The sequence below is a fragment of the Nomascus leucogenys genome, chromosome 22a (assembly GCF_006542625.1).
Source record: "Nomascus leucogenys isolate Asia chromosome 22a, Asia_NLE_v1, whole genome shotgun sequence".
NCBI lineage: Eukaryota > Metazoa > Chordata > Mammalia > Primates > Hylobatidae > Nomascus > Nomascus leucogenys.
The window spans coordinates 5,461,321-5,485,486 of NC_044402.1; the positions used below are offsets into that span (position 1 = coordinate 5,461,321).

The 24,166-nt window shown below is 47.3% G+C and overlaps 1 protein-coding gene across 2 annotated transcripts in view; it reads right to left on the reverse strand.

Moving 5' to 3' along the window:
- WDR25 (WD repeat domain 25) overlaps nucleotides 1-24,166 on the reverse strand; it is a 157,753-nt gene that overhangs the window by 132,650 nt on the left and 937 nt on the right. For both annotated transcript variants that reach the window (XM_030803842.1, XM_030803843.1), the window contains exon 2: nucleotides 20,098-20,934. In XM_030803842.1, coding sequence (XP_030659702.1) covers nucleotides 20,098-20,919 — 822 coding nt within the window. In that variant the 5' untranslated portion in view covers nucleotides 20,920-20,934. The remainder of the gene's footprint in view (nucleotides 1-20,097; nucleotides 20,935-24,166) is intronic.

Here is a 24,166-nt window from a genome sequence, read left to right on the forward strand (position 1 = left end):
CCCAGGAACAGCGAGCAGCCGCTGACGCGCCCCGGAGGCCCAGAGGAAATATTATTGTGAGACAAAAACTGAATTATGAAATCCGCAAGCAATAATTAGTTTAAATTACTACTTCTACTTGAATAATTAAACACGCTTATTTTCACTCACTGATGTTTTATTCATTACCATACATCTTTCTTGAAAATTGTTTTTAACGTGAACATTCTTTTATTTGCAAAGATCCCACAGAGATTTACTATGCTAATTTCAAACCTTTCTTCGAAAATAAAAACAATAACAAAAACACTCCTAGATTATCATCCATTAGTGACTCCTGTGTGGGGTCCATTATCAACTTAAGTCATAGCAACTGGATGGAAATACTGTGGGTAGTTGTAAAGTTATTCACACACCAAAGCTTCCTCCCTTTAAAATTCACTACTGAAAGGGCAATATTTAAATAAGCGCAAAGTGATTATGAAAACAAAAAGACCTGAGTGCAGAAAGACCACTTAGCCACAGATGGAAAGTGCCTTTTGCTTTTTATCACGCCCTGTATTAATGAAAATGTTTTTGCATTTTCATAAATAATGTTTGAATTTTATAAGTCTTATTTTTACACACTGAAGCCAGGATAACCAGAAGCACAGTAATAAGGGCTTAAGGTTTTTATTAAACAAAGTTACCTTTGGGAATAAGTACTAACTTAAATATAATCCATGAACTAACTCTTCCTTGCTGGGCTATTAGCTGGTGCTGGCTAAATGGCAAAACTCCAAATCCTAACTAATGCCAACAAGCTGGGCCTGAGTCAAACCCGGAAAGGAGCAACAAGGCTGCCACCATCATAAACCAGTTCCACTGAGGACCAGGCGCCAACAGCCCTCCGAGGGGACCACAAAGCCCAGTTAATGTGCAGGCATGTGGGTTGTATGGCAGAACTGACAACAGCTGCACTCACTGGATCACCATGACAAGTATCAAGGAATGTCACTGCGGTACAGGACACACATGCCCCAGCTCTGTCACTTAAAAAGCCACTCTTCCAGAGGAGGAACTGTGCTTTTCACACTCCTGGTGCCCCACAGCACCTGACCCCATGTCTCAGAAATGGCTAGTCCTCACTGAACATCCATCGAATTAAGTATCTTTTTTAAGGCCTCAACTGTACTTCTCTTTCTCCCAAGTCCTTTAAAAGCAGTCACTCAGCCCAGTAATTCAACAAATGCATCTAACCCTCTCCCATGTATAACTTAAGTTATTCCTGGAACCTGCAGCACCCGCACCCTCCTAATCTGGTATTTTTCCCTCAGTTAATATAAGTAAATTCAAGTAAGTCTTTTTCACATGGTTGCAACCTATCTTCTGGAGCCACAGGGAAGTAGATTACTCAAAATTTTGAAGTTTCAATTTTGAAATCAAAAATGACCATCTACTGAACAGAATGATGAGCTGTGGCATCAGCTTGGCCTTTGGAAAATGAAGGGACTCCAGAGGCCACAGGCCAGGGCTTAGCTGATTCTAGAAATCAATATTATCTGCGTCATCATCGTTAGAAGCATCCGGAAAGCAGAACAGAGCTTCTGCTGGGCTTCTGTTTCCGTGGCAACAGCTTCACTGGCCTGTTGCAGGGAAAGGCATAGAAGATGGGAATTGGCGAGAGAGGGAGAGGGGCACAGGGGGACGGAAAGGAGGAAATACAAAGGAGAAAAGGCAGGCAGAGACAGGACCAGGTGCAAGGCCAAAGGAGAGCATAGTGAAAAAAGTACCGAAAAAGACATGAGAGAAAGGATGAGAGAGAAAGGAAAAGGGGGGAAGTGCAAGAGAAGGAAGGGAAAGGAATGGAAGGAAACGTCCTAAGCTGAGACTTTTGTCGGAAAAATCACCTACAGATGTGCATCTATCGCTATGCAAAGAATGCTCTAGTTTCACTCATTAAATGCAACACATTTCAACGCAGTTACTGCCTCAAGACACACTCAATTATCTGATAAACCACAGGAAGGTTGTGTAAAAACGTCAATGTGGTAAGCAGTCTAAATTCGAATTCTAGCTAATGTCAACATTAGCCCAAAAGGCTGGCTGGGTTAAATCCAGGAGGAAAAAAAAAAGAAAAAAGGAATGAGAAACCTGTTATCACTAAACAGCTACCATTAAGGACAAGTCACTATTGGCACTTTATAAGTGAGTGCTCTTTTAAGCCTCATTAAGGTGCAAACCTTCTGCTTGTCTTGTTCATGATTGAACTAGGAAGCAAGTCTTGAAAACCAAAAGACATCCAGTACGAGCTTGACTATAGCTTCAAGGCTCTCGTCTCCTGATATGGGACATCAGCCAGGATGTGCAGGGTTTACTCAGAACAGGGAACTCAAAATTAGTGGCCAGGACAAGCTCCAGTCCATTCCTTACTGCCCAGTCCACCCCCCCAAAAAAACAAATTACTTATTAAATAGCAAGAGCTCCCTAAATGCAATACGGCATCCTAGATTGGATCCTGAAACAGAAAAAGGACATTAGGGGAAAAACTGGTGAAATGCAAATAAAGTGCATAGTTTAATTAACAGAGTTGTACCAATGTTAATTTCTTAGTTTGATAAATGCACCAGGTTATACAAGATGTTACCATTTGAACAAGTTGGGTGAAGCGCACATAGGAACTCTCTGTATTATTTTTATAACTCTTCCATAAATCCGAAATTATTTTTTAAAGTTTTACAAGAAAAAAAACAAGGGGTGTTTAAAAGTTAAGACTCCTGTTTTTCTAACAATGACTTATCTTTTTCATATAAAACCAATGCTCCGATAGGGCTTAACTATCATAAAATTTTACTGGAATGCTGGCTGAAACATTACAGGGAAGGCCGTACTCCTGCAGCAAAAGTAAATTATTAAACTCCAGCGTGTTAGCAGTGTCCCTTCCCTCTGAAGCAAGAACAAAAGGAGTGACATGCCTCTGCACGTCAAGAAGCAAGGCTCTGTCAGGCAGAAATGGAATGCACTTCGAAGAGCGTGCATTGCAACCTCTTTACACTCCCCACTCCTGATCAGAAGTCTTCTCCAGGCCGGGCGTGGTGGTTCATGCCTGTAATCCCAGCACTTTGGGAGGCCGAGGTGGGTGGATCACTTGAGGTCAGGAGTTGGAGACCAGCCTGGCCAACATGGTGAAACCCTGTCTCTACCAAAAATACAAAAATTAGCCAGGTGTGGTGGTGCACACCTGTAATCCCAGCTACTCAGGAGGCTGAGGCAGGAGAATTGCTTGAGCCTGTGAGGCAGAGGTTCCAGTGAGCCAAGACCACACCACTGCACTCCAGCCTAGGCGACAGAGCAAGACTCTGTCTCAAAAACAAAAAAAGTCTTCTCCAGGCTGTCTTGCTCCTCATGCCTTATGCATCCAATGCCCAGCCTCGTCCAGCTACCTTGTAGTTTGCTGACGGCAGCATGCTCTTGTACACCTCCCTGCCTTTGCACACTCTGTTCCCTCTCCCTGGAACGCTCTTCTATCGCTTTGCTGCTGAGCAATGGCTACCCATCCTCTAGGACTCCTGTGACTTGCTGACACTGCCCCTCCCAGGCTGTTCTTTATGCCCCAGAGCACCTTACCCAACACCCTTCAGAGCAGTCATGATGCTACGCTATAATGATCTGTCCACCTGTTTCTTTCAATGAGCCAGGAGCCTTTCCAGAAAGGCTATATTCATCTCTGTAGCACACTCCCATCCCTAGCACCCAAGTCTCACAACAGATGTTGAATGAATGAAATACTATGTCAGGAATGCAGGCAATTCTTTAAAAGAGAAAATACCAGTAACAACTTTCCATCTTCTGTTAAAAGGCCAAGAAGAGTCTATTTGTAAGAAGTGAAGGAAGTAAGCCCTTTTAAAAGAAATAAATTTTGTTACAGAACGACAGGTCCATTTCCACCGACAATATAAGCTCTGTACAAGTATCCTCTTCCGACCGAGAAGCTGAAAAGCTTTTCAAAGGTTTTGGTTTCCTTGACAACAGCATTGCTGGAGACAAGCAGAGAAATAATTAAAAAGTATGTTCCCTTTGCTTTGAACTCGTTAAGTGTTTTTAGGCAATAACAAACAGGTCACACTTGACAACGTCAGTGTGGACAAGGGCATGAGGGGAGACCCCACCTTGCCAGCCCTCCAGCAGCACCTCCTCTGAACTCGGGGACCTGAGTTGAAGGACTTGAGCCATTTGAGAAACACAACATTCACCATGAGAAACACAGACCATACAGGTCAGGTTAACAAAAGCACTTTGCAAGGTCCAGGTCCCTGGCCAAAACCACAACATTTATCCTCACAACAGGTCTGTGAGCTAAGTATTGTTACAGCCACTTGGCAGGAGAGAAACCAAGGCACAGAAAAGAGCAAAACAACTCTAGCAGTCTGGCCCAGGGACCTGTGGCCCTGCCACAGCCCACCCTAGAAAGAACATGTGACCTCTCCTTAGCTTGATTCGGACAGAGACTTCCCCTGGCCTCTCCTATGATCCTCATCTCCTCCCTGGGCAGCTGAGACAAGAAGCTAACTGCCTTTCCTCTGAGCACAACTGTCCTGCCATCCCACATGCCTATGTGAGGCCACTTGTGTTGGCTTCTTTTGGACAGCAAGAACTGGGCAACCTTGTGCCACCTGCCTTGGGTCTGCAAGAACACAGCACACAGAACAAGACGCAAGGCACCAGCTAGGAACAGCGGTCAGCTCTGCGCTTGATTGACAGGCTTCCTTCTCCTTTTGGGGTGGCCTTTCATGGTCTGTCTTGCTTTAATACCTTCACTGTGTTTGTATATTTTATTGTAGGCTTCCTCAAGTCCTTTCTGGATTTATGATTTATAAATAAATAATAAATAAACAAATGTACAAGCTGCAAGCCCATGACCATTACCTGACAGTGTAAATACAAACATTTCGGCCGGGCGCGGTGGCTCACGCCTGTAATCCCAGCACTTTGGGAGGCCGAGGCGGGCGGATCACGAGGTCAGGAGATCGAGACCTAACGTGGAGACCTAACAGGAGATCGAGACCTTCACGTGGCTAAAACGGTGAAACCCCGTCTTTACTAAAAATACAAAAAATTAGCCAGGCGTGGTGGCGGGCGCCTGTAGTCCCAGTTACTTGGGAGGCTGAGGCAGGAGAATGGTGTAAACCCGGGAGGCGGAGTTTGCAGTGAGCTGAGATCGCGCCACTGCACTCCAGCCTGGGCAACAGAGCCAGACTCCATCTCAAAAAAAAAAAAAAAAAATGCAAACATTTCAACAGATGTGGAACAAATCATCACTCTGATTTAGCTCCCAGCAAAGTTTCCAAAGCCCTTTCACAAACCTGGCCACATTTAACCAATCCCGAATCCCCCACAGGGATGCCTCCTGCACAGACTGGAGGTGAGGGGTGGGTGGGGGCATGCAGTTGGACCCCTCCAAGATTCTCTACATCCCAAGATTCAAGTAGGCCCACAAAGAGCATGGTCGACTGAGCAGGTGCTATTCATTCAAACTGGAGCTACAACAAGGGAAGAAAACAAATTCCCTGCCCTCATGGAACTTATATCAGAGCTCCTGCCATTTTACAGATGAGCTCATTAAGACACAAAAAGATTAAAGGCCTTGCCACAGTTACACGACTACCCTTTTGGAGCTCTCAAGCAGGGAAGTGACTAGAACAATCCCAGAAAGCAGAGGCAGCAAAGGTGAGTTCAAATGCCAGCCCCGTGCTTAGGAGCTACATGTCCTTCAATACCCCTCTCTGGTCCTCGGTTTTGTCATCTGTAAAGGGGACATATGGATGCTGATGCTGCCGCCAGCTTGCATTATGGAGTGCCTGCCATATGCCTGGTACTCTCCTGAGAGTCTGCCGTGGGTTCTCTTGTTTAATCCTCAGAAGACGGAGGTGGATGCTGTTATTATCCTTGACTTACGATGGGGAAACCAAGGTCCAGAGAGTTAAGTAACTTACCCTAAGCCACACAGAAAGCACACGAGCTGGGACTGAACCCCGAAATAAGACTCCCTGAGCTGTGATGATTACCCAGCTGAGGGCACAAATGAGACGTAAACCCCTGTGTGGTGCCTGACCCAGCACAAGTACAGGAAGTGCCAGCTGGCCTTGGGCCACTGACCATCCAGGGCTAAAGCTGATGACAAGCCCAAGCGCTTCACCTGGCCGTCCTCACTGTCCCCACCCCATAGCATGCACAGTACAGGGCTGTCCTCCCCACTCACCTGGCTGTTCTTCATCGATTTCATTGTTGTTGTTTTTTGAGATACAGGCTTGAGTGCAGTGGCACAATCATGGCTCACTGTGGTCTTAACCTCCTGGTCTCAAGCAATCCTCCCGCCTCAGCCTCCCAAGTAGCTGGGACTACAGGCATGTGCCACCACACCCAGCCAATTTTTTAATTGATGGGCCTCCCTATTTTGTCCAGGCTGACTCCGAAATCCTGGCTCCTCATCTTCTAAGACCCAACTCATCCGTCCCCTTCCCTGAGGCTTTTCTTGTCCTCTGCCTCCGGCACTGACAGACCTAGCCCACTCTCCTGTATATTCCTGTTCCCAGTACAGATAGCCCTGGAGGGCCTTTCTCATCATCCTTCTCAAGTCTGCTTTGATGTCTGTGCCTCATTCACTTTTTGCCAGCAAGAGTGGGTCTGGTCCCCTCTGATCCCAGAGCCTGGCAAAGAGCCAGAATTTAACTGATGGCTGGACAGCCATACAGATGACCAAATGAAGAAAGAAGTGAGGAACCGGCCCTGCTTACACTGCCACTGAGCGCCTTCTCTGCTCACAGCAGAGACAGCATAAAGTAAGGCCCGAGGAATTCACAGGCCACACAGCAGCACGTCCAGAAGCCTGGCTCATGGAGCCGTCACAAGGCCCATCAGCTGAGCCATCCCCCAAGTCCACCACCTCAACCACTGCCAGCCATGTCACACTGCTGGACTGGAAGACAAGAAGCCACACCTAGAAGGACCTGAGCTCCTCAAGAGTCTGCTGGGGTCACTGGGTGCGCACCGGATTATTTGATCAACGAATCAAGGCAACTGGAGGCAAATTGGATTGCAAGCCTCACACGCTTAAGAACTCGGCTTAGGAGGAAATCACAGAATAAACCCCGGCTTGGAGTTCTTGATGATACCTTCCATTTGTAAGAGCGTTATCGTTTACAGAGTGGTTTCACACATCTAACCTCCTCTGATCCTCACAGCCCTGCGAGACAATTATTTCACAGATGAGAACGCTGAAGCTCAGAGAAATTAGAGGAGGAATGTGCCTGACTCTCTTGAATACGCAGTGTGTGGAGTGCTGTGCTCCGCTCGGGCAGGGCCCCAAGTGCAGTATTTCAGGGCAGAGCAGCTCACAGCCACCATCTTGGCCCTGACCACAGGACACTCAAGCCATTAACGGCCTTGGAGCCCGAGCCCTGAGCGGCTGACCCAATGCCTGCATCTACTTCCCAGCCCTCCAGCAACATGGGCTCCAACCTGCACTACACCCCTCCATGCAAAACGGCCCTCGCTCCCTTTCCAAGTAATCTACTGCCCGAGTTGCCCAGCTCTGAGCACCGGAAAGTTCTTCTTCACCATGTGCTGACCTCTTCCCCCGACAGACACACCTTCCACCATCTGTCCTACTTCTGCCCTGGGAGCAAACGAGCAAGACTTCGTTCCCCTCCCACAGCAGCCCTGCCAGCACCTGATGACAGCCACCATTCCTCCACCCCCGGGCTAACAGCAACGCAGCAGGACACCCAGGTACCGGAACCGTATCAGAACCATATCAGAACACACTTGAATGAGAGAAAAGAACATGAAAAGAAGCCAGGACGAAAACAAACAACTTTTCTAAGCAAAGGTTACAATGAAAATCTGTTTTAATTTGTGTTTTTGTACCTTTCAAAATAACATTTCAACTAGTTCAGAAAGAGACCACTTCTGTTTATAAAATCTCTTTCATTTTCCCTACAGTCGTCAGGCTGTGTAAACACACTGTGAGTAGGGAGAGAGAAATTGCTACTTGTGAAACTTTTAATGCTAGCATGTATGCGAATTAGAATTCTAAACTCAGCAGGTTAAGAATGTTCTGAAAGCAATTTTGGTGTTAGTCTAAATAATTATAGATCACATTCACTTAGATAAGGGCCTCTGCCCCCTTGGGGCTTCAAGGGAAAATTCTAGGCACGATAGTTAAGCAAAATGGTTGGTTATCACGCAAGCTTTGCGGTGGCAGTGCAAATTGGTATAATCCTTTTGGAAAGCAATCTGACAAGAGACGTATCTGGACCCATGAAAATGTACAACCCTTTGACCCAGCAGTCCCACTTCTGGGAATCAATCCGAAAGAAATAATCCAACAGAAAAGGGTTTCATGCATGAAGATAACCACTTCAGCATTATCTATAATAGCAAAAATTAGAAACCACCTAAGTGTCCAAGGGCGGCTAAGTAAATTACAGTTAATCAACTCGATAGAGCGTCATGAACCAGTGAAAATTGACGGCCCTCCAAAGACGCAGAGGCGGCTGGTGGCACAGCGTGGCGCGGGCAGGGCTGGGAGAGAATGTTAAATGGAAAGACAGGCTACAGAGCTGCACGCACACTCTGACAAACACAGCCCGTATGGACCAGAAATGGATGGGAGGGTGTTCAAAGGATAATGATAATTTCAGTGTATGGTCGAGTTGGGGGATTTTGCTTATGGTTTTGTAATGCTGCTGAGTCATCTCCACAAAGGGCAAAAGGAAGGGCAGAGGAGAAGCGGCAGGGGGGTGACAGTGGCTTGGACCCCTGGGTTCACATTTTCATCACACAGCTTGGAGAGCTAACCAAGCAGAAGAAGACAGAGATGTGGCTGGAAAAGAACCCACTCACTTATCCCAGAGCTGGGATGTGCTGATGTTTTCACCAACACAACACTGAGATCCTCCAAAATGTAATTACAGATGTAAAGAAAACAGTGGTCCTCAATTATACTGTCTAAAATGACTGAGGACCCCAAAGAGCTGTTGTTTTTTCAGATTATAGCTATGGGTACTTAGCATGTTAGAAGTGAAAACTGAGGACATTTTAAAATATTTATTATGTAAAAGTAACAGTAACAAACCCACATGTTAACAGAAATAGCATATTCTTATAAAAATAACTCTATTTTCCAAGACCAAGAAAAATTAGTGAGAAGGCATTGTTTATATTTTTGCAGATCTCGTTAATGTCTGGCTTAATACAAGACAGCTGCGTTCTCAAAGCTGTGTCTGTATTTAATCTACTGCAAAAGCACACACCCCATAGCCTCTGGAAAACTCCATGTACACTTAGGAGAGAATGAGAATGAAAAAGGCAAATAACTCCTAGGTATTATTATGAAAATAGTTTTGACCCCCTGAAAGGGTCTTGAGGCCCCCCAGGGATTTGGAGACCACACTAAAAACCAAAGCAATAAATTACAGCATTAAAAACTGCTACTGCAGTATGTGGAGGGAAAGAAGAGTTTAAATTAGATGTATAGTTGGAGCTCAACTATGTTGAATCTTTTTTTTTAAAGGCTGGATGAAAATATACCAAAAGGTCTGCAGTCATTGCCTCTGGGCGGAGAGAAAATGGGCAATTTGTTTCTTCTTTATACCTTTCTGTTCTTTCCAGATTGCATTTCTTTTATGGTCAAAAACAACATTTCTTTTTTGAGGAAAGGTTGAGGAAGCTGTGGCGTACCCATGCCCTGCGGAATAAGCCGGATGGGAAGAAGGTCATTTTAAATCATGAATAGCCAGCATCAGTGTGGGGGAGCGTCACGAAGCCGGCTGCCGGGGACCGCGGCGCTGCTCCTTAATATGCCCATCGATCCCTGGCACCACGCACACATTCATCATGGTGGCGCAAGGCCTGCCTTGGACCCACTGACGAGAATTGAAACTGGCTCAAGCTAATCACTACTAGATGAAGGTCAAATATAGGTGACGATTTATCAGATCTCAGGCAGGGGAGGACATGCCATGCTCTAGAGCCACGGACAATTACAAAGGGAAAGGGCCAGAGACTTGACGACGAAAAATGTCAGGTTTTCTCTGTTAAAAAAAAAAAATGAAATACCAAAACTCAACACCACACAACACCCTGGTAGGGAAGAGGGTGAAATATGATGAAAGGTCAATATTGTTAGTATGTAAATTGCCCAGATAAGAGAAACGCTAAGACTACAGGAGATGGATGGACAAGAACCAGGATAACAAATGCTTGTTTAGAATGAACGAAGTGCCAGGCCTGTTCTAAAAGAGCTGTACGTAAATGAACTCACTTGGTTCTCAAACAAGACACCATTAAATTAGCAGACATTTTCAAAAGGTAATAATTCTGCTGCTGTGGAGGGTGAGAAGACGCAGCCACTTTTACACATAAATGATGGTGTGTGTCAGACACTGAGCACTACAGAGCCCCCAAAAAGAGCAGCACAGATCTGCACACTAGTGGGAAAAAACGTGCTGGACAGTGAGAAAACCAAGCTGGAGTACAGGATGAAGAGTGCAGTCTGCACACTAAACACGGAGACCTTGACCCTCTTCCCCAGCTCAGATGCCGGAAGGCTGGCAGCAGGCCAAGAGCCCACCCAGAGAAGACCCCTCCCTGAGAAGCTGACCAGGCTCAAGGAAATACATAAAAATAATCACAAGTGGGTTCCTATGATGAGCGCCAGCCTGCCGCCTCATAACCCTGCATCCGGCCCGCTGCAAACAAAGTCCCTTTGCCCCCACACAAGTGTGTGTGCGTGCACACACACACACACACACACAGCTTTTGGTCAGGTCAGCTTTGTAGGTCCTCCCTCCCTAATTGGAATGAGCAGCAGGAAATCTCTAACATGGAACACAGACACCAAAACAAAAAAAGACCAAAGGAGATAAGAAAGAGACAAACATTTCAGAAAACAGGAAAACTTTCAAAGAACTCAAAGAGCTAAGAAAAGACCTTGTAAATATACAATAAAAAACAATATGCTATGTTAAAAAAAGGAACATTCAGAAAATAAGAAACAGCTCTTGGAATGTAAACATATGACAGAACACTTCCCTGGATATATATTATTCTTCAATTTAAAAGTTTATGACAGCAGAAATACAAATTCAAAAAAAGCATTGAAAGATAGATAAAGTGGAAGAAATTCCCCAGAAAAATAAAACAGAAAGGCCAAGAAATAAAGAGGAGAAACCAAGAAGCTCAATCCATGGACATCCAAGATGCCCAAGCAATCAGAGTCGCAAAGTCAATGACCTTCAGCAGCAGCAGCCCCCGGGGGTGCCGCTCATCTCTGTATAGCCCTCGTTCTATGGGGCGGCCGAGCTCCCCAGTGCCACGATCCTGGCGAGGAAAGGCAGGCCTAGAACAGCCCCACGAGCGCTGGCAAAGCAGAGTTCTAGGGCCGCTTTGGTTGTAGGTTTCTAAAGCCCTTCTGATCCTCCCTGCATTTCAGCCAGTACCACAGTATTCCATGTAGAAGATCAAGGTACACTGTCCTCTGCCAAGTTCAGGAAACTTCAGGAAGCTTGCCAGAGGGGAGTCCAGGTGAAGGCAGGCTTCCAGGTATCCTGGGCTGACACAGTTGGTCTCACTCACATGTACCTTCTGACTGCCCCTCAGTGCTTCTGTCCCCCGGCTTTCTCCACTCCCCCCAGTATATGAGGGGTCTGCATGAGAGCTGTGTCCATCTGGGAGAATAGACAAAACACCTGATGAGAAAAGAGAAGCTAGAAGAAAAGCTTAAAAGGTTAGAATGACTTACCTAACCCTTCTCTTAAGAGGAAAAAATACTAACAATCTGGGGGAGAAATGACCATCCTATGATTTTAAATGCAAGCTACAAAAACAAAGTACCTATGGTATGATTAAAACTAGTTGATATATGTAGGGAAAAAAGACAAGAAGGAAACACTGCTTGCAAAATGTTCACGGTCATTAGGCTTGAATGAAGGGTCTGTGGTTTATCTTTTAATTTCTGCCATTTTCTTGCATTTTTTTCCAAAATTTTACCACTTTTATGATAAAACAAATTAAATCTAAAACAACTCATTTGGACACAGGCCATCACTGGGCATTAGACAGGCACCTTTAAGAGTCTACTGTCTACGAGTTTTAAAAGCAACAAGAAATAATTTACTAGACTGTCTCAATTCCTAAGTGCGCCAATTTTGCAATCTGCATTTTTCAATTACATTAAAAGCATTTTTCCAAATTGCTCTATCCTTCCCTTAATGACATGGGATGAGAGTGAATGAGGCTTGCTTCTCCAGGACAGAGCCTGCACCTTCACACAGCTGTCTTCTTCCTGTCAGCATCTGGTGAGCACAAGGCCCTGCCCTTGGTACACCAAACTGTTTAAGTTATATGGAATGAAGTTATTAAAAAGTGGAAAACGCAGCTTGGGTTCTGCTACACTTTCCTTTTCTTATTCCTCTTCAACCCAAGGTTTTTTCTGTAAGATACAAGATTGTAAGGCAATTGGAACTGGGAAATGTCTCATTTGTTGGCCTCAGAAACGTCGCGGTTTTCACATGGGGGAGGAGGAGTGTCAAAAAAAACTTCACTTCCCACAAAGAGAAGATTCCAGCTCGGAATCTCATGGCTCTTCCCAGAGGCTCGGCAGCCCTGCTGCCAACCAGTCTAAAGCCCCTCACTCCCAATCCTGGGGTAATTCAGGTGATTCTGAAAGTCCTCTGGAAGATGGGAAAGAAGAGAAGCAAATATAGGGTCCAGACTGGGAAGCATGCAAACACCTATTGTGTGTCCTCGGGCAAGTGTCTTCCCCTCTATGGGTCTCTATCAAATGAACCAGATGAACGCTATGCATGCACGCACATGCGCACACACACACATCACCCATTCTCTCCTCACCTTCATCTAATTGCCCTGGATGCACTGTTAATCATTCACTCCCCAAATACCAAAGGCCCACTACCACCAGCCAAACCTCCTTCCCAGCTGTGCCTCTCATTGCCAATAGATTTGCCTCGTGCTTAGAATAAATTGCCAATCATCTGCATAATGCTCCACGACTCCTCACTCCACACATCTAATCATTTCTCAATCTCATTTTGTAAAATCCATCAAGAATAATTCTTTCAAAACTGAAATAAACCCTCACTCTGGCACTTAGAGCCATAAATTCCTTGTCTTTCAATGTGAAATATATCACTTTCTACAAAGCACATCTAAGATACCTTAATATAATCAGATTCACTAACAATGATAAATCAACAGGATCCTGTAATACATAAAAATGCAAATCCAAACCACCCCAGAAATCATCTCTTCTCCGTATGTCCCTTAACAGAACCACAAAATTTGGAAGCTGGGATGGAGCTTGGACACCACCTGGGTGAAGGGGATGCGTTTTTCCATCCCTTATTCTCAGAGGCGGGAGGGCAGCGTGAGTGGTGGTAGCTCTTTCCGCTCAGGCTCTGAGTCTGAAGCTTCCCTGCTTGTCTCTATCATCTACTAGCTGTGTGACCACGGACAAGTCTCTTGACCTCTCTGTGCCTCAATTTCCTCATCTGTAAAATGGGAATGAGGACAGAAGTGGCCTCTCAGGCCTGTAATGAAGAGGAGATGGAGCGTTTAGAACATGCCTAGCACATGGTAAGCGCTCAGCAATGGCTAGTGCTCTCCATCCTCTCATCCACGCTTTAAATGTGACCACTTTGGGGACAGGGACCCAGCTCTCCAACATGGACCTGCCAAGTGTTCAGTACATGAAAAGGGAGTGCATGAATGGCTTGGCACAGACAATCCTCAAACTCTTTAGATTCTAAAAGTATTTATCTCAAGAACACTGAGATTGAAACGCTTTAAAAATGTGTGCATAGAGACAATGAAAAGATTCACAAAAAACAAGAGTTACAGTAAGTTGGAGGATTCTGGGTGATTTGTCTTTTCTACACTTTGTTTTATAACTAATCAATACAGGTACAGGGGAATCGGAAACATGCTTCCTCAGCCTCTCCCTTGTCAGGCACTAGGCTGGATCTTCTCATTTCAGCTTTACAGCAACAACCTTAATTGGTGGCCATTTACCAATTATCCCCATTTTACCAGTGAGGAACTAGGGGATCAGAGAGGCTAAGTGATTTTCCCAAAGTCACACAGCTACCAAGCAGAAGATTTGGCATGGGAGCCAAGGAGTACAACAGTGGTACTGAAGGTTTGCCAATCTAATCAGGTCCCACTCACCACACACAAGGGCTTTAGTTAATGCCTGGATGCCTGGGTGTAAATCAAAGCCCATCTTTTTTTTTTTTTTTTTTTTGAGACAGAGTCTCGCTCTTTCACCCAGGCTGGAGTGCAGTGGTGCGATCTCGGCTCACTGCAAGCTCCGCCTCCTGGGTTCACGCCATTCTCCTGCCTCAGCCTCCCAAGCAGCTGGGACTACAAGCGCCCGCCACCGCGCCTGGCTAATTTTTTGTATTTTTAGTAGAGACGGGGTTTCACCATGTTAGCCAGGATGGTCTCAATCTCCTGACCTCGTGATCCGCCCGCCTCGGCCTCCCAAAGTGCTGGGATTACAGGCATGAGCCACCACGCCCGGCCTCAAAGCCCATCTTAACTGCATTAAGGCAGCAAAAAAAGACAACATTTATGTATAGCCATATTCACTGTAATACTGATTATTTTTTAAACAAAAGCAGGAAATTATAGGAAACAACATGGAAATGATGAAGCAAAGTACGAAATTTGAGACAGTTATAAACATATATTAGGGAAAAGTTTTTAATAAGGTAGAAAAACTCCCCCTACACATTACAAAAGATTGGGCAGCAGAGGAAGAATTCAAAACTGCACATACTATGCAATAAGCCCAATTATGTAAACAGATAGGAATGTAGGGCCCCAGACCAGGGAGGTCCCTCATGTTAATGAGGCACTGACTTGGGGTTGGGAGTTATCAATGATTTCTGTTTCTCCTTCATACTTCATATTTCCTGCATCATTAAGGTTTTTCACAATAAGCATCTATTACATTCATGATCGAAAATTAAAAGGTTTTTTTTAAAGTATTTTAAGGAAACTTGTTACTAAAAGAATTTCTAGAGCAAATTATTCTGTAAAGCAAATAAACACCTAATTCATATATTTTCTTTAAAAACCTTCTGTGTTTCAGAACTGCAGGTTTTCATACAGGTACAGAAGGTCCCTGGAAGCAGAAAACACATTTTATTCCTTTGGGACTCCCTCTCAGTGCCTGGCAGAGGGTTCTGTACATGGGAGCATTCAATAAAGGCTGGTTGTGTTTTTGGTTAAAGCAGGCCACGTACATGTTTTCCTTCAAAAAAAGGCATCAAAGTCTGAATTTCTACCTTTACGTGCAGTGGGTGTTCAAACACGTTAAGCCAAACGAGTTCACTGGGAGATGAAAAGAGTATATAAAAGGGTATCCATGCTGGGATCACAGCTATGAAAAAGCAAGCACATTCACAGACAAGGGGAGGAGGGGATCGTCAGGAAAGAGCAGCGGTGCAGAATTATGAGTCACTGTTTTATTTTACTTAATTTCTCTAGCTGTAAATTTTTCAAAACTAATAAAAGCATATTTTACAGCTCACAGAACATTTAGAACATATTAAAGTAAGTATCTTTCCACTGTAATGTGCCCAATTGAAATGTATGAATTCCAAAGCTACGTTTTAAGGATATGAAGGAACTGGCACTCCATGTTCTTTAGATTAATAAGTTGGACTGTGTTGTTTTTCTCCTGATCAGAAAGAAAGCATTTTTCAGTAAATGTTACCTTGAATCAAGGATTCTTCCACATTCTAGAAGCTTGGATGAGCTGCTTATATTAAGTCTTACTGTGCCCCCTAGTGGCGAATATGATTTATCCACTCAAAAGACAATCCCTTCCCAAAGGCTTGAGATAAAATCCAAAAAATTTGTTTTAATCTTTATTGATCACTTAACATGTACACAATTTTGTGCCAGATGCTGGAGAATATAAAAATGGGTTCTGGCTCAGGAAGCTTAAAGTCTAGCTAGGTGAAGCTGATATGCTTCCGTGGCTACTTGTGTAAAACAAGACATGAGCACAAGTCAAGGAAAGGAGAAAATTCTTGGGGAAAAGCAGGAACTCGAGCACACACTAAGTGCCTGCTATGTGCCAGGCACTACACTCGGTGATTCACAACTAATATAGTTTACTTTTCACAAAAACCCAACAAAGCATGTTTAATTCTCTCCACTTTACAGATACTCAAATGAAGGCTCAGAAGTGAGGTAACTTGCCAGAGACCACGCAACCAAGGGGCTGGCCGTAGAGGAAGGACCCAAGCAGGTCTTGTCACCCAGCCCCCAAGCTCTTCCCTCCTTCCTGATCCAGCAGGGGCCCAGAAGACACTCTGGTAGATTTTAACCAAAAGGCAGGGGGAAAGCACCCTGCGAAGGGTACACCGCTGCGCCCGCCTCTTTGAGCTCATTCCCTGCTGCGCCCACCATTTCCTCTCCTCCAGGGACTGGGCTGCAGCCAGCCAGGACTCCTGCCTGTGCCCGAGGCCCTATCCCCACTCCAGACCCACTAACCACACCCACACACTGCCTTCCCCAGATCACCAGGTCCCCAAGATCTGCCATGCTGCCCCACCTCTGACACCAAGGAGGGAAAAGAACACCACGTGCCGCCCAGCCAGGCCACGCATAAACCCGGTGGCCCAGGAAGCCTGAGGCCTCAGCCGGGACTTCTGGCCAAAGCTCCTGCCTGGCTCCCCACCGGTTCCCAATCCATCTTCCCATCCTGGCTCCTCCAGCCCCTGCCATACACTCTTCACACTGAAAAGTTGTTCAAAGTCAATTTGCCCAAAACCAATTTGCCAAATAACCCCATCACTGAAAACTGTCAAATATCTTAAAACAGAGAGGGCCCTGGCCCACCATTTGTATCTATGGCTTATAAAAGCCCTCATGTCCACGACACCACAGTAAAAAAAGAGGGTCAGGAGATGCCAACCCTAGCAGCCATGCTGACCCTGGCCCAACCTCATGACAGTAAATGTGCTCTGCCCTGGGAAGGCACCCAGGGTGCACAGTGCAGTGGGCGGGGCTCCCCAGAAGCTACCTGGCAGCCCAAGGCGCCCGTGCCAGTGTCATCACCGGCAGCACACACAGTCTCCTCAGGACAGGCGGGCACAGCAGCGGCACCTGGCCCCACCCAGGGCAGCCCCACAGACCTGGACCCAGATCTCTGAATCGCCCAGGAGCAGGGCATTCCTACCACAGTCCCTCAGTCCGAGCCACCCTCACTGCCATTCCAAGCTGGGCCCACTGCGCCCTCTTCTGGTCATGAGGTGTCACAGTTCGTTGGCTGCTCACGGTTTCCCCTCCATAGGGGCAGAAACATCTCTCCCCCACGTCCCCAGTGGCACCGTGCCTGGCACATTCGTCTACTCCACAAGGCCAGAAATCAATGCCTCTATTCAGGTGCTCTCTGCTCAAAAACTAACATGGGGATGCTTCTGTTTAGGAAATCTAAATTTCCCAGGCAAAAGTGACCCAAGCTGCTGCTCTGCCAGCAGGGCCCAGGGAGCGCTTCACGCCACCAGGCGGAGGCCAGTCCCACAGGGCCCCAGGTCTGCCCCTCACCATCAGGAGAGAGAACTCCAGAGGTGAGCAGGCAGGTAGGCATCCACCAGGACACACCTGCTGTCCCCACATCTCTCCAGGAGGCAGTACCCTGAGTGAAGGGCACGCCGCCCATCTCTGCCCATAGCATCCCTCTCCTCCTCCAGCCTGTGCTGCCTTCGGCCAGGCTGCCCTCTCTCTCCCTCCAGGTTCCTCAGAGAGGATTGCCTGTGCCCCTCAAGTGACTCACCCCACAGCCAGGACTATCTTCCACAAAGCCCCTGCCGCGTGCCAGCCCCTAGACTGGGCGCCTTGGACGCCACTGTTCACCCCAACTCCAGCCCGTTGGCTGCACCATGGCACTTCCCCAGGAGGCGAGGCTGCAGTCACCCCTGCAACAAGAGACAAGGGCGGGAGGCCCCTGGCCCTGCTCCCAGGGCCCCCGGGCAGCAGTGGGGAGCAGAACATTCAAACAGCAGACAGTCATGAGGGACGCCCAGAGGTGAGAGGCTGGACATGAAGACACCCTGCCAACCTGCCAGCTTCTCAAGTGGGGGGATCTGTATGTCTCGATCAATGCTATTTCTCCAGCCCCTAAAACAGGACGTTGCACAAGGCTAGAGCCCACTAAACACGTATTCAGTGGACCCAACAGGGAGCTTTTCAGACTTTCCAGGCTGGGCCTCAACTGTCAGTAACCTAACAGGCAGGAAAGCAAAGGGAGAGGACCCTCGAGAGCATGGGGCGCAAGAAAAGCATGGAGGAAAGAAGGCCTCAACAGGAAGGTGAGCACAGGGAGGACAAGGACCACCACTCAACCTCCAGGGCCAGCCAGACACTGCCCAGGCCCACCAGCAACCCTCCAGATGGGCTTCCCACCCTCCAGCCCTTGCAGCGCAGACTTGGGAAGGAGAGCGGAGAAGCCCCGGGGCCACAGGATCAATCCCAGCATGCTATGATCCACACCAGGGATGCCAGAAGCCTCCGCGCATACTTCACAGCCCCCGGAATGGCAGGAAAAGCACCAAAGACCTGAGTGGAAAATCCTGGAACTCCAGGCTGAAGAGAGAATATGACTTTCTCTCCCACAGGACTCTGAATCTTGCTAGAAAAGAGCACAGACAAGCCACTTCAGGACTTCAGTTCACCACTTAAAAATGCCACCCATCAATTCAGCTCATTTCAAAGACATCTCTATACTTGGAGCTTCCTTTCTTCACTTAAGAAAATGCTTCCGAGGGAGAAAAGCTCAAAATGTAATTTGCAAGTGAAAAGATGTAGCAAAGTTGGTTCCAGAACTCTGAGGAAACAAGGGCAAGGGAACCACCATTTACTGAGCGCCTATGAGGTACCTGGCTCTGTGCAAGGCACTTTTTCAGCATTTTTCTCACATGAGCACATGACCCAGCTATGATTTTGCCCTTTTACAAATGAGACACTAGACTCCACAGGAAGGCAGCCGGCCTGTGGTCAACCAGCTAGCTACTCAGCAGCAAAGCTGGATGTGAAGCCAGGTCTCTCGAAGTTATTTCCTTTCCAAGAGCTTTCTGTTCAGCTAGCATTGAGTTGGCACCCGCTACATATCAGGTGCTTTGCTAGCTGCAAGGAGAGAGAGGAAGGACGCAGTGCACAGCTCGAAGGGCTGGAGACAGGTCCCAGGTGGGCACAACAACCTATCACACTGTACCTGCATACTGGGGGACTGCATTACTATCACTTCAGTAGCCTGTAAAATAAATAAGACAATGCAAAAAAGAGTTTCCATGTAAAACCAGAAGTCCCCAGAAGGGCACGTGCAACCTTCCCTGACCTTGCTTCCCCAGCCTCAAGTCCCTCACCCACACATGCTTGAAGCCAGCTCCCAGGCCCTCATGCTTGGAGCCAACACATACACATGGCTCCTGCAGCCAAGCACGCCCTTCTGCCCCCATCCCCAAGCAAACCTTCCCCTTCCTCAGGAGGCCTTCGCCGAGCCCTCCCAGGCTGGGCTCCCAGAGCATCTGTGTGTCCTACTGGGGGCCCGTACTCACAGCTCAGGGTTGAGTCTGTCTACTTGTCCATGGCTCCTGCCTCACTGTGCAAGTCCTGACACCAGGGGCTGGGTCTACCTACCTCTCCCAACAGCCCCTGAAACCGGCACAGCACCAGACACAGAGCTGGCATGGCTCAATGCTCCACAGGGTCACCGAGGATGTCCCCAGTCCCCAGGGCTTGGTCCTGGGCCTGCTTTTCTTCTCCCACTAATTACTCTCACCTCCTCCCTCACAGCCTCCGAGAGGGATAAGGAACAGTATCCTCTGGTGACCTGAGCAAGGCAGCATCAGGGAAGGGTTGGGGCAGGAGGTACCCACAACCCAGGGCTGACCACAGATGACCCTTTCTCGAATGCAACAAACAGAATTACAGAAATCTACACACAAAAAAGAGTTCAGCCTGTAACCTCCCTCCACTTCACTATTATTCCAGCAGTGTATTCCTAAGAGCATCTGAAAGCAGAAGTTTTCATTCAAGTCTTACCTTGAAAGTTTTATCCATAGAAGTGGAGAGAAGCATGTGGCTCTTAGAAAGGACTGGACACCACTGAATGGTGTTGACAGGGCCCCTATGGCCTCTCAGGTGGAAAAGCACTTTCCTGGGAACTGTGGTTTCTTTATAATGGCTATTCAAATACGGCTGAATAAACTCAGACACTCCGGGGCCCACATAGAGAGGGGCCGGGGCACGCCCTGCAGGGGGCCCCTGTGGCTCCACCTCTTTACCCTTGCCTGTTTCCGTGCTTAATGCCTGCAGCTGTCTTAGTCTTTTGGGAGTATAGGGTACCACACAGTCCTCACACTTTTTCTTCTGAAAAGAGCTGCCATTTTTACCTACGGTTTCAGACTCACTTTGAGCACGGAAAGATGACTTGGGAAAGTTCCTGGAGAGTTTTACTTGCTTAAAGCGGGCAGCTGCCAGGGGCATGTGGCTGGCTGGAACATGGCTCGTCCACAGAGAAGAACAAGAAGGCTCTTTGATGGGGAAGGTGACTTGAGGCTCCTTCCTGGGCCACTGTAGCCTCTGGCTGGGGCAAGATCCCCGATCGCTTCTCCCAAGCTGAGCCAGTGGAAGGCGATGGCCCCCTGGGTCTTCACAAGAGCCATGCTTTGTGGGCTGTGCCCCTGCTTTGGGTACATCCAGTGTACCAGATGCAAAATCCTGCCCAGGTGATCTGGCCACACTAGAAGTGTCTTTCATCTGGCCGGTGGCATTAAAACTTCCTGCAGGCTCTGTCTCAGCCTCCGAGTCCGAATCATCATACGCTACCAATGAAGCCATTAAAGACGGAGTTCTTGCTGTCATTCAAAGCCAGACCACCTAAGATCAAACAAAGTCAAGCGTCAGAAAATGTGCATGGAAGAATATGTACGTAGTTATAGGAAACCATGTCACCTAGGAAATCCAACTCAAGACTCGTAAGAATAAACACAGGCCAGGCGTGGTGGCTCACACCTGTAATCCCAGCACTTCAGGAGGCCGAGGTGGGTGGATCACCTGAGATCAGGAGTTCGAGACCAGCATGGCCAACATGGTGAAACCCCGTCTCTACTAAAAATACAAAAAGTAGCGAGGCAGGGTGGCAGGTGCCTGTAGTCCCAGCTACTCGGGAGGCTAAGGCAGGAGAATCGCTTGAACCTGGGAGGCGGAGGCTGCAGTGAGCAGAAATTGTGCCACTGCACTCCAGCCTGGGCAACAAGAGCAAGACTCTGACTCAAAAAAAAAAAGAAAAGAAGAAAGAAAACGAATAAATACAAAAAAAAAAAAAAGGCTTTTCTACATACCAGGCCTAATTAGTTAGAAGATAAAATTTTTGAAATTAGAACTATGGAATAGCTGGGGGCAAATCTATAAAAAATAAGCAAGACCTACATGAAGAAAACTAAGACTGGGTACAGTGGCTCACACCTGTAATCCCAGCATTTTGGGAGGCTGAGGTGGGCAGATCGCTTGAGGTGAGGAGTTGGAGACCAGCCTGGCCAACATAGTGACACCCCATCTTAAGTAAAAATACAAAAATTAGCCAGGCCTGGTGGCACACAACTGTAATCCCAGCTACTTGGGAGGCTGAGGCAGGAGAATCTCTTGAACCCGGGAGGTGGAGGTTGCAATGACCTGAGATTGCACCACTGCACTCCAGCCTGGGTGACAGAGGGAGACTCCATCTCAAAAAAAAAAAAAAAAAGAAAAGAAAAGAAAAAAGCGCTGGGTGAGGCGGCTCACGCCTGTAATCCCAGCACTTTGGGAGGCCAAGGCGGGGGGATCACAAGGTCAGGAGCTCGAGAGCAGCCTGGCCAACATAGTGAAACCCCATCTCTACTAAAAATACAAAAATTAGCCAGGCGTGGTGGCATGCACCTGTAGTCCCAGCTACTCGGGAGGCTGAAGCAGGAGAATCACTTGAACCCAGGAGGTGGAAGTTGCAGTGAACCAAGATTGTGCCACTGCACTCCAGCCTGGGTGACAGAGTGAGACTCTGTCTCAAAAAATAAAATTAAAAAAAAAAAAAAAAGGAAAGAAAACTAAAACTTTTATGGAAGGACATAAAAGAAGACCTAGGCTGGGCGTAGTGGCTCACACCTGAAATCCCAGCACTTTGGGAGGCCAAGGCCGGTGGACCACCTGAGGTCAGGAGTTTAAGACTAGCCTGACCAATATGGCGAAGCCCCGTCTCTACTAAAAATTCAAAAATTAGCTGGACATGGTGGCAGGCGCCTGTAGTCCCAGCTACTCGAGAGGCTGAGACAGGAGAATTGCTTGAACCCGGGAGGTGGAGGTTGCAGTGAGCTGAGATCATGCCACTGCACTCTAGCCTGAGTGACAGAGCAAGACTCCATCTCAAAAAAAAAAAAGAAGAAGACCTGAAGAGACAATGCCTACAGAGAAAGAGACAGGACTTTAAAAATGCCTTTGGAAGGTCCATTTTGGTCATATGTGTTACAAGTTTAAACACATCATTTTCACCCCAGCAACCCCACTGTAGAACTCTATCCTACACAAATACTAGCATATGTTTGCTAGATGTATAAAGCCATGAAGATAAATGTATAAAGAAAACCTGCTGCACTGCTTATTAGCAACAAGTGAGAACATATGCTCATCATCATGAACGAGGTTAGGTCTGAAAATACTGAAATCAAAAGATGTCCAGGATCCATGGTGGGAAAGGCCTGCCACTTTCCCCTGCACCCTTTCCCTGTGCTCCAGCCCTTCCCTCTTTTCTCTCTGCCTGGAACATTCTTCCCCCAGATATCCCATCTCTGTAGCAGCCAGCTGGAGAGACGGACCCACAGCATAAGGCTAAGGTCCTGAGGTGTCCGTCTACCCAAGTATGCAGGGAGCAATTCTGAGGGCATGATCCAAATCCACCCGTTTCACTCCCAACACACAGATTCACGCTGCAATGAATTTCTACTTGTTAAAAAAAAATTCTTTCTGGGCAGGGCATAGTGGCTCATGCCTGTAATCCCAGCACTTTGGGAGGCCGAGGTGGGCGGATCACCTGAGGTCGAGTTCGAGACCAGCCTGGCCAACACGGTGAAACCCTGTCTCTACTAAAATACAAAAATTAGCCGGGCATGGTGGCACACGCCTGTAATCCCAGCTACTCGGGAGGCTGAGGCAGGAGAATAATTTAAACCCGGGAGGCAGAGTTTGCAGTGAGCCAAGATCGTGCCATTGCACCCCAGCCCAGGCGACAAGAGTGAAACTTCGTCTCAAAAAAAAAAATTCTTTCTGAAATTCTGAACCATCATGCACAATACATTGTTATCAATTAGTTCCCAGAAAGAAGTGCTTTGGTAATGTTTTACTTCTGTGCTGTTAGCACCAAGTACAATCCAGAGAAAAAGAAGGGTGCTAGGCACTCCTAGGACAGCAGAGGGCGTGGTGGAACAGCACAGAACGCTCAGGCAACAGACCAACTTCCAAGAAAACCCAGTGCACCCAACCTTAATCAAACACGCCAAGCTCCGCCTCCATCCCCCAACAGGTGGAGTCAGGTCAGCATCAACAGATGCCCTCCAAGTCCTTTGCTAAGTCATTCCAGACAGCCTATTACCCACCTCTTCTTCTAGACAATGGGTTTCAATGTCCCCTGGAATCAACCACCCAACCCCTTCCACACCTTACCCCCAAATGGCACCATTCGCCTGAGGGTTCCACTGGTCTACAACTCAGGTCATCATTCCATAAATGTCTGTAGTCAGCCTCCTCTAGTAATGCCGCTCCAGTTCGCAGCCCATTCCAGGCAGGTAACAACTTCCACACGCAAAGCCAGAGTTTAAATAAAACGACCGGGCGCGGTGACTCACGCCTGTAATCCTAGCACTTTGGGAGGCCGAGGAGGGCGGATTACCTGAGGTCGGGAGTTCAAGACCAGCCTGGCCAACATGGTGAAACCCTGTCTCTACTAAAAATACAAAAAAAAAAAAAAAAAAATTAGCCGGGTGTAGTGGCGCGCGCCTGTAATCCCAGCTACTCTGGAGGCTGAGGCCGCAGAATTGCTTGAACTCGGGAGGCGGAGGTTGCGGTGAGTGGAGATCACGCCACT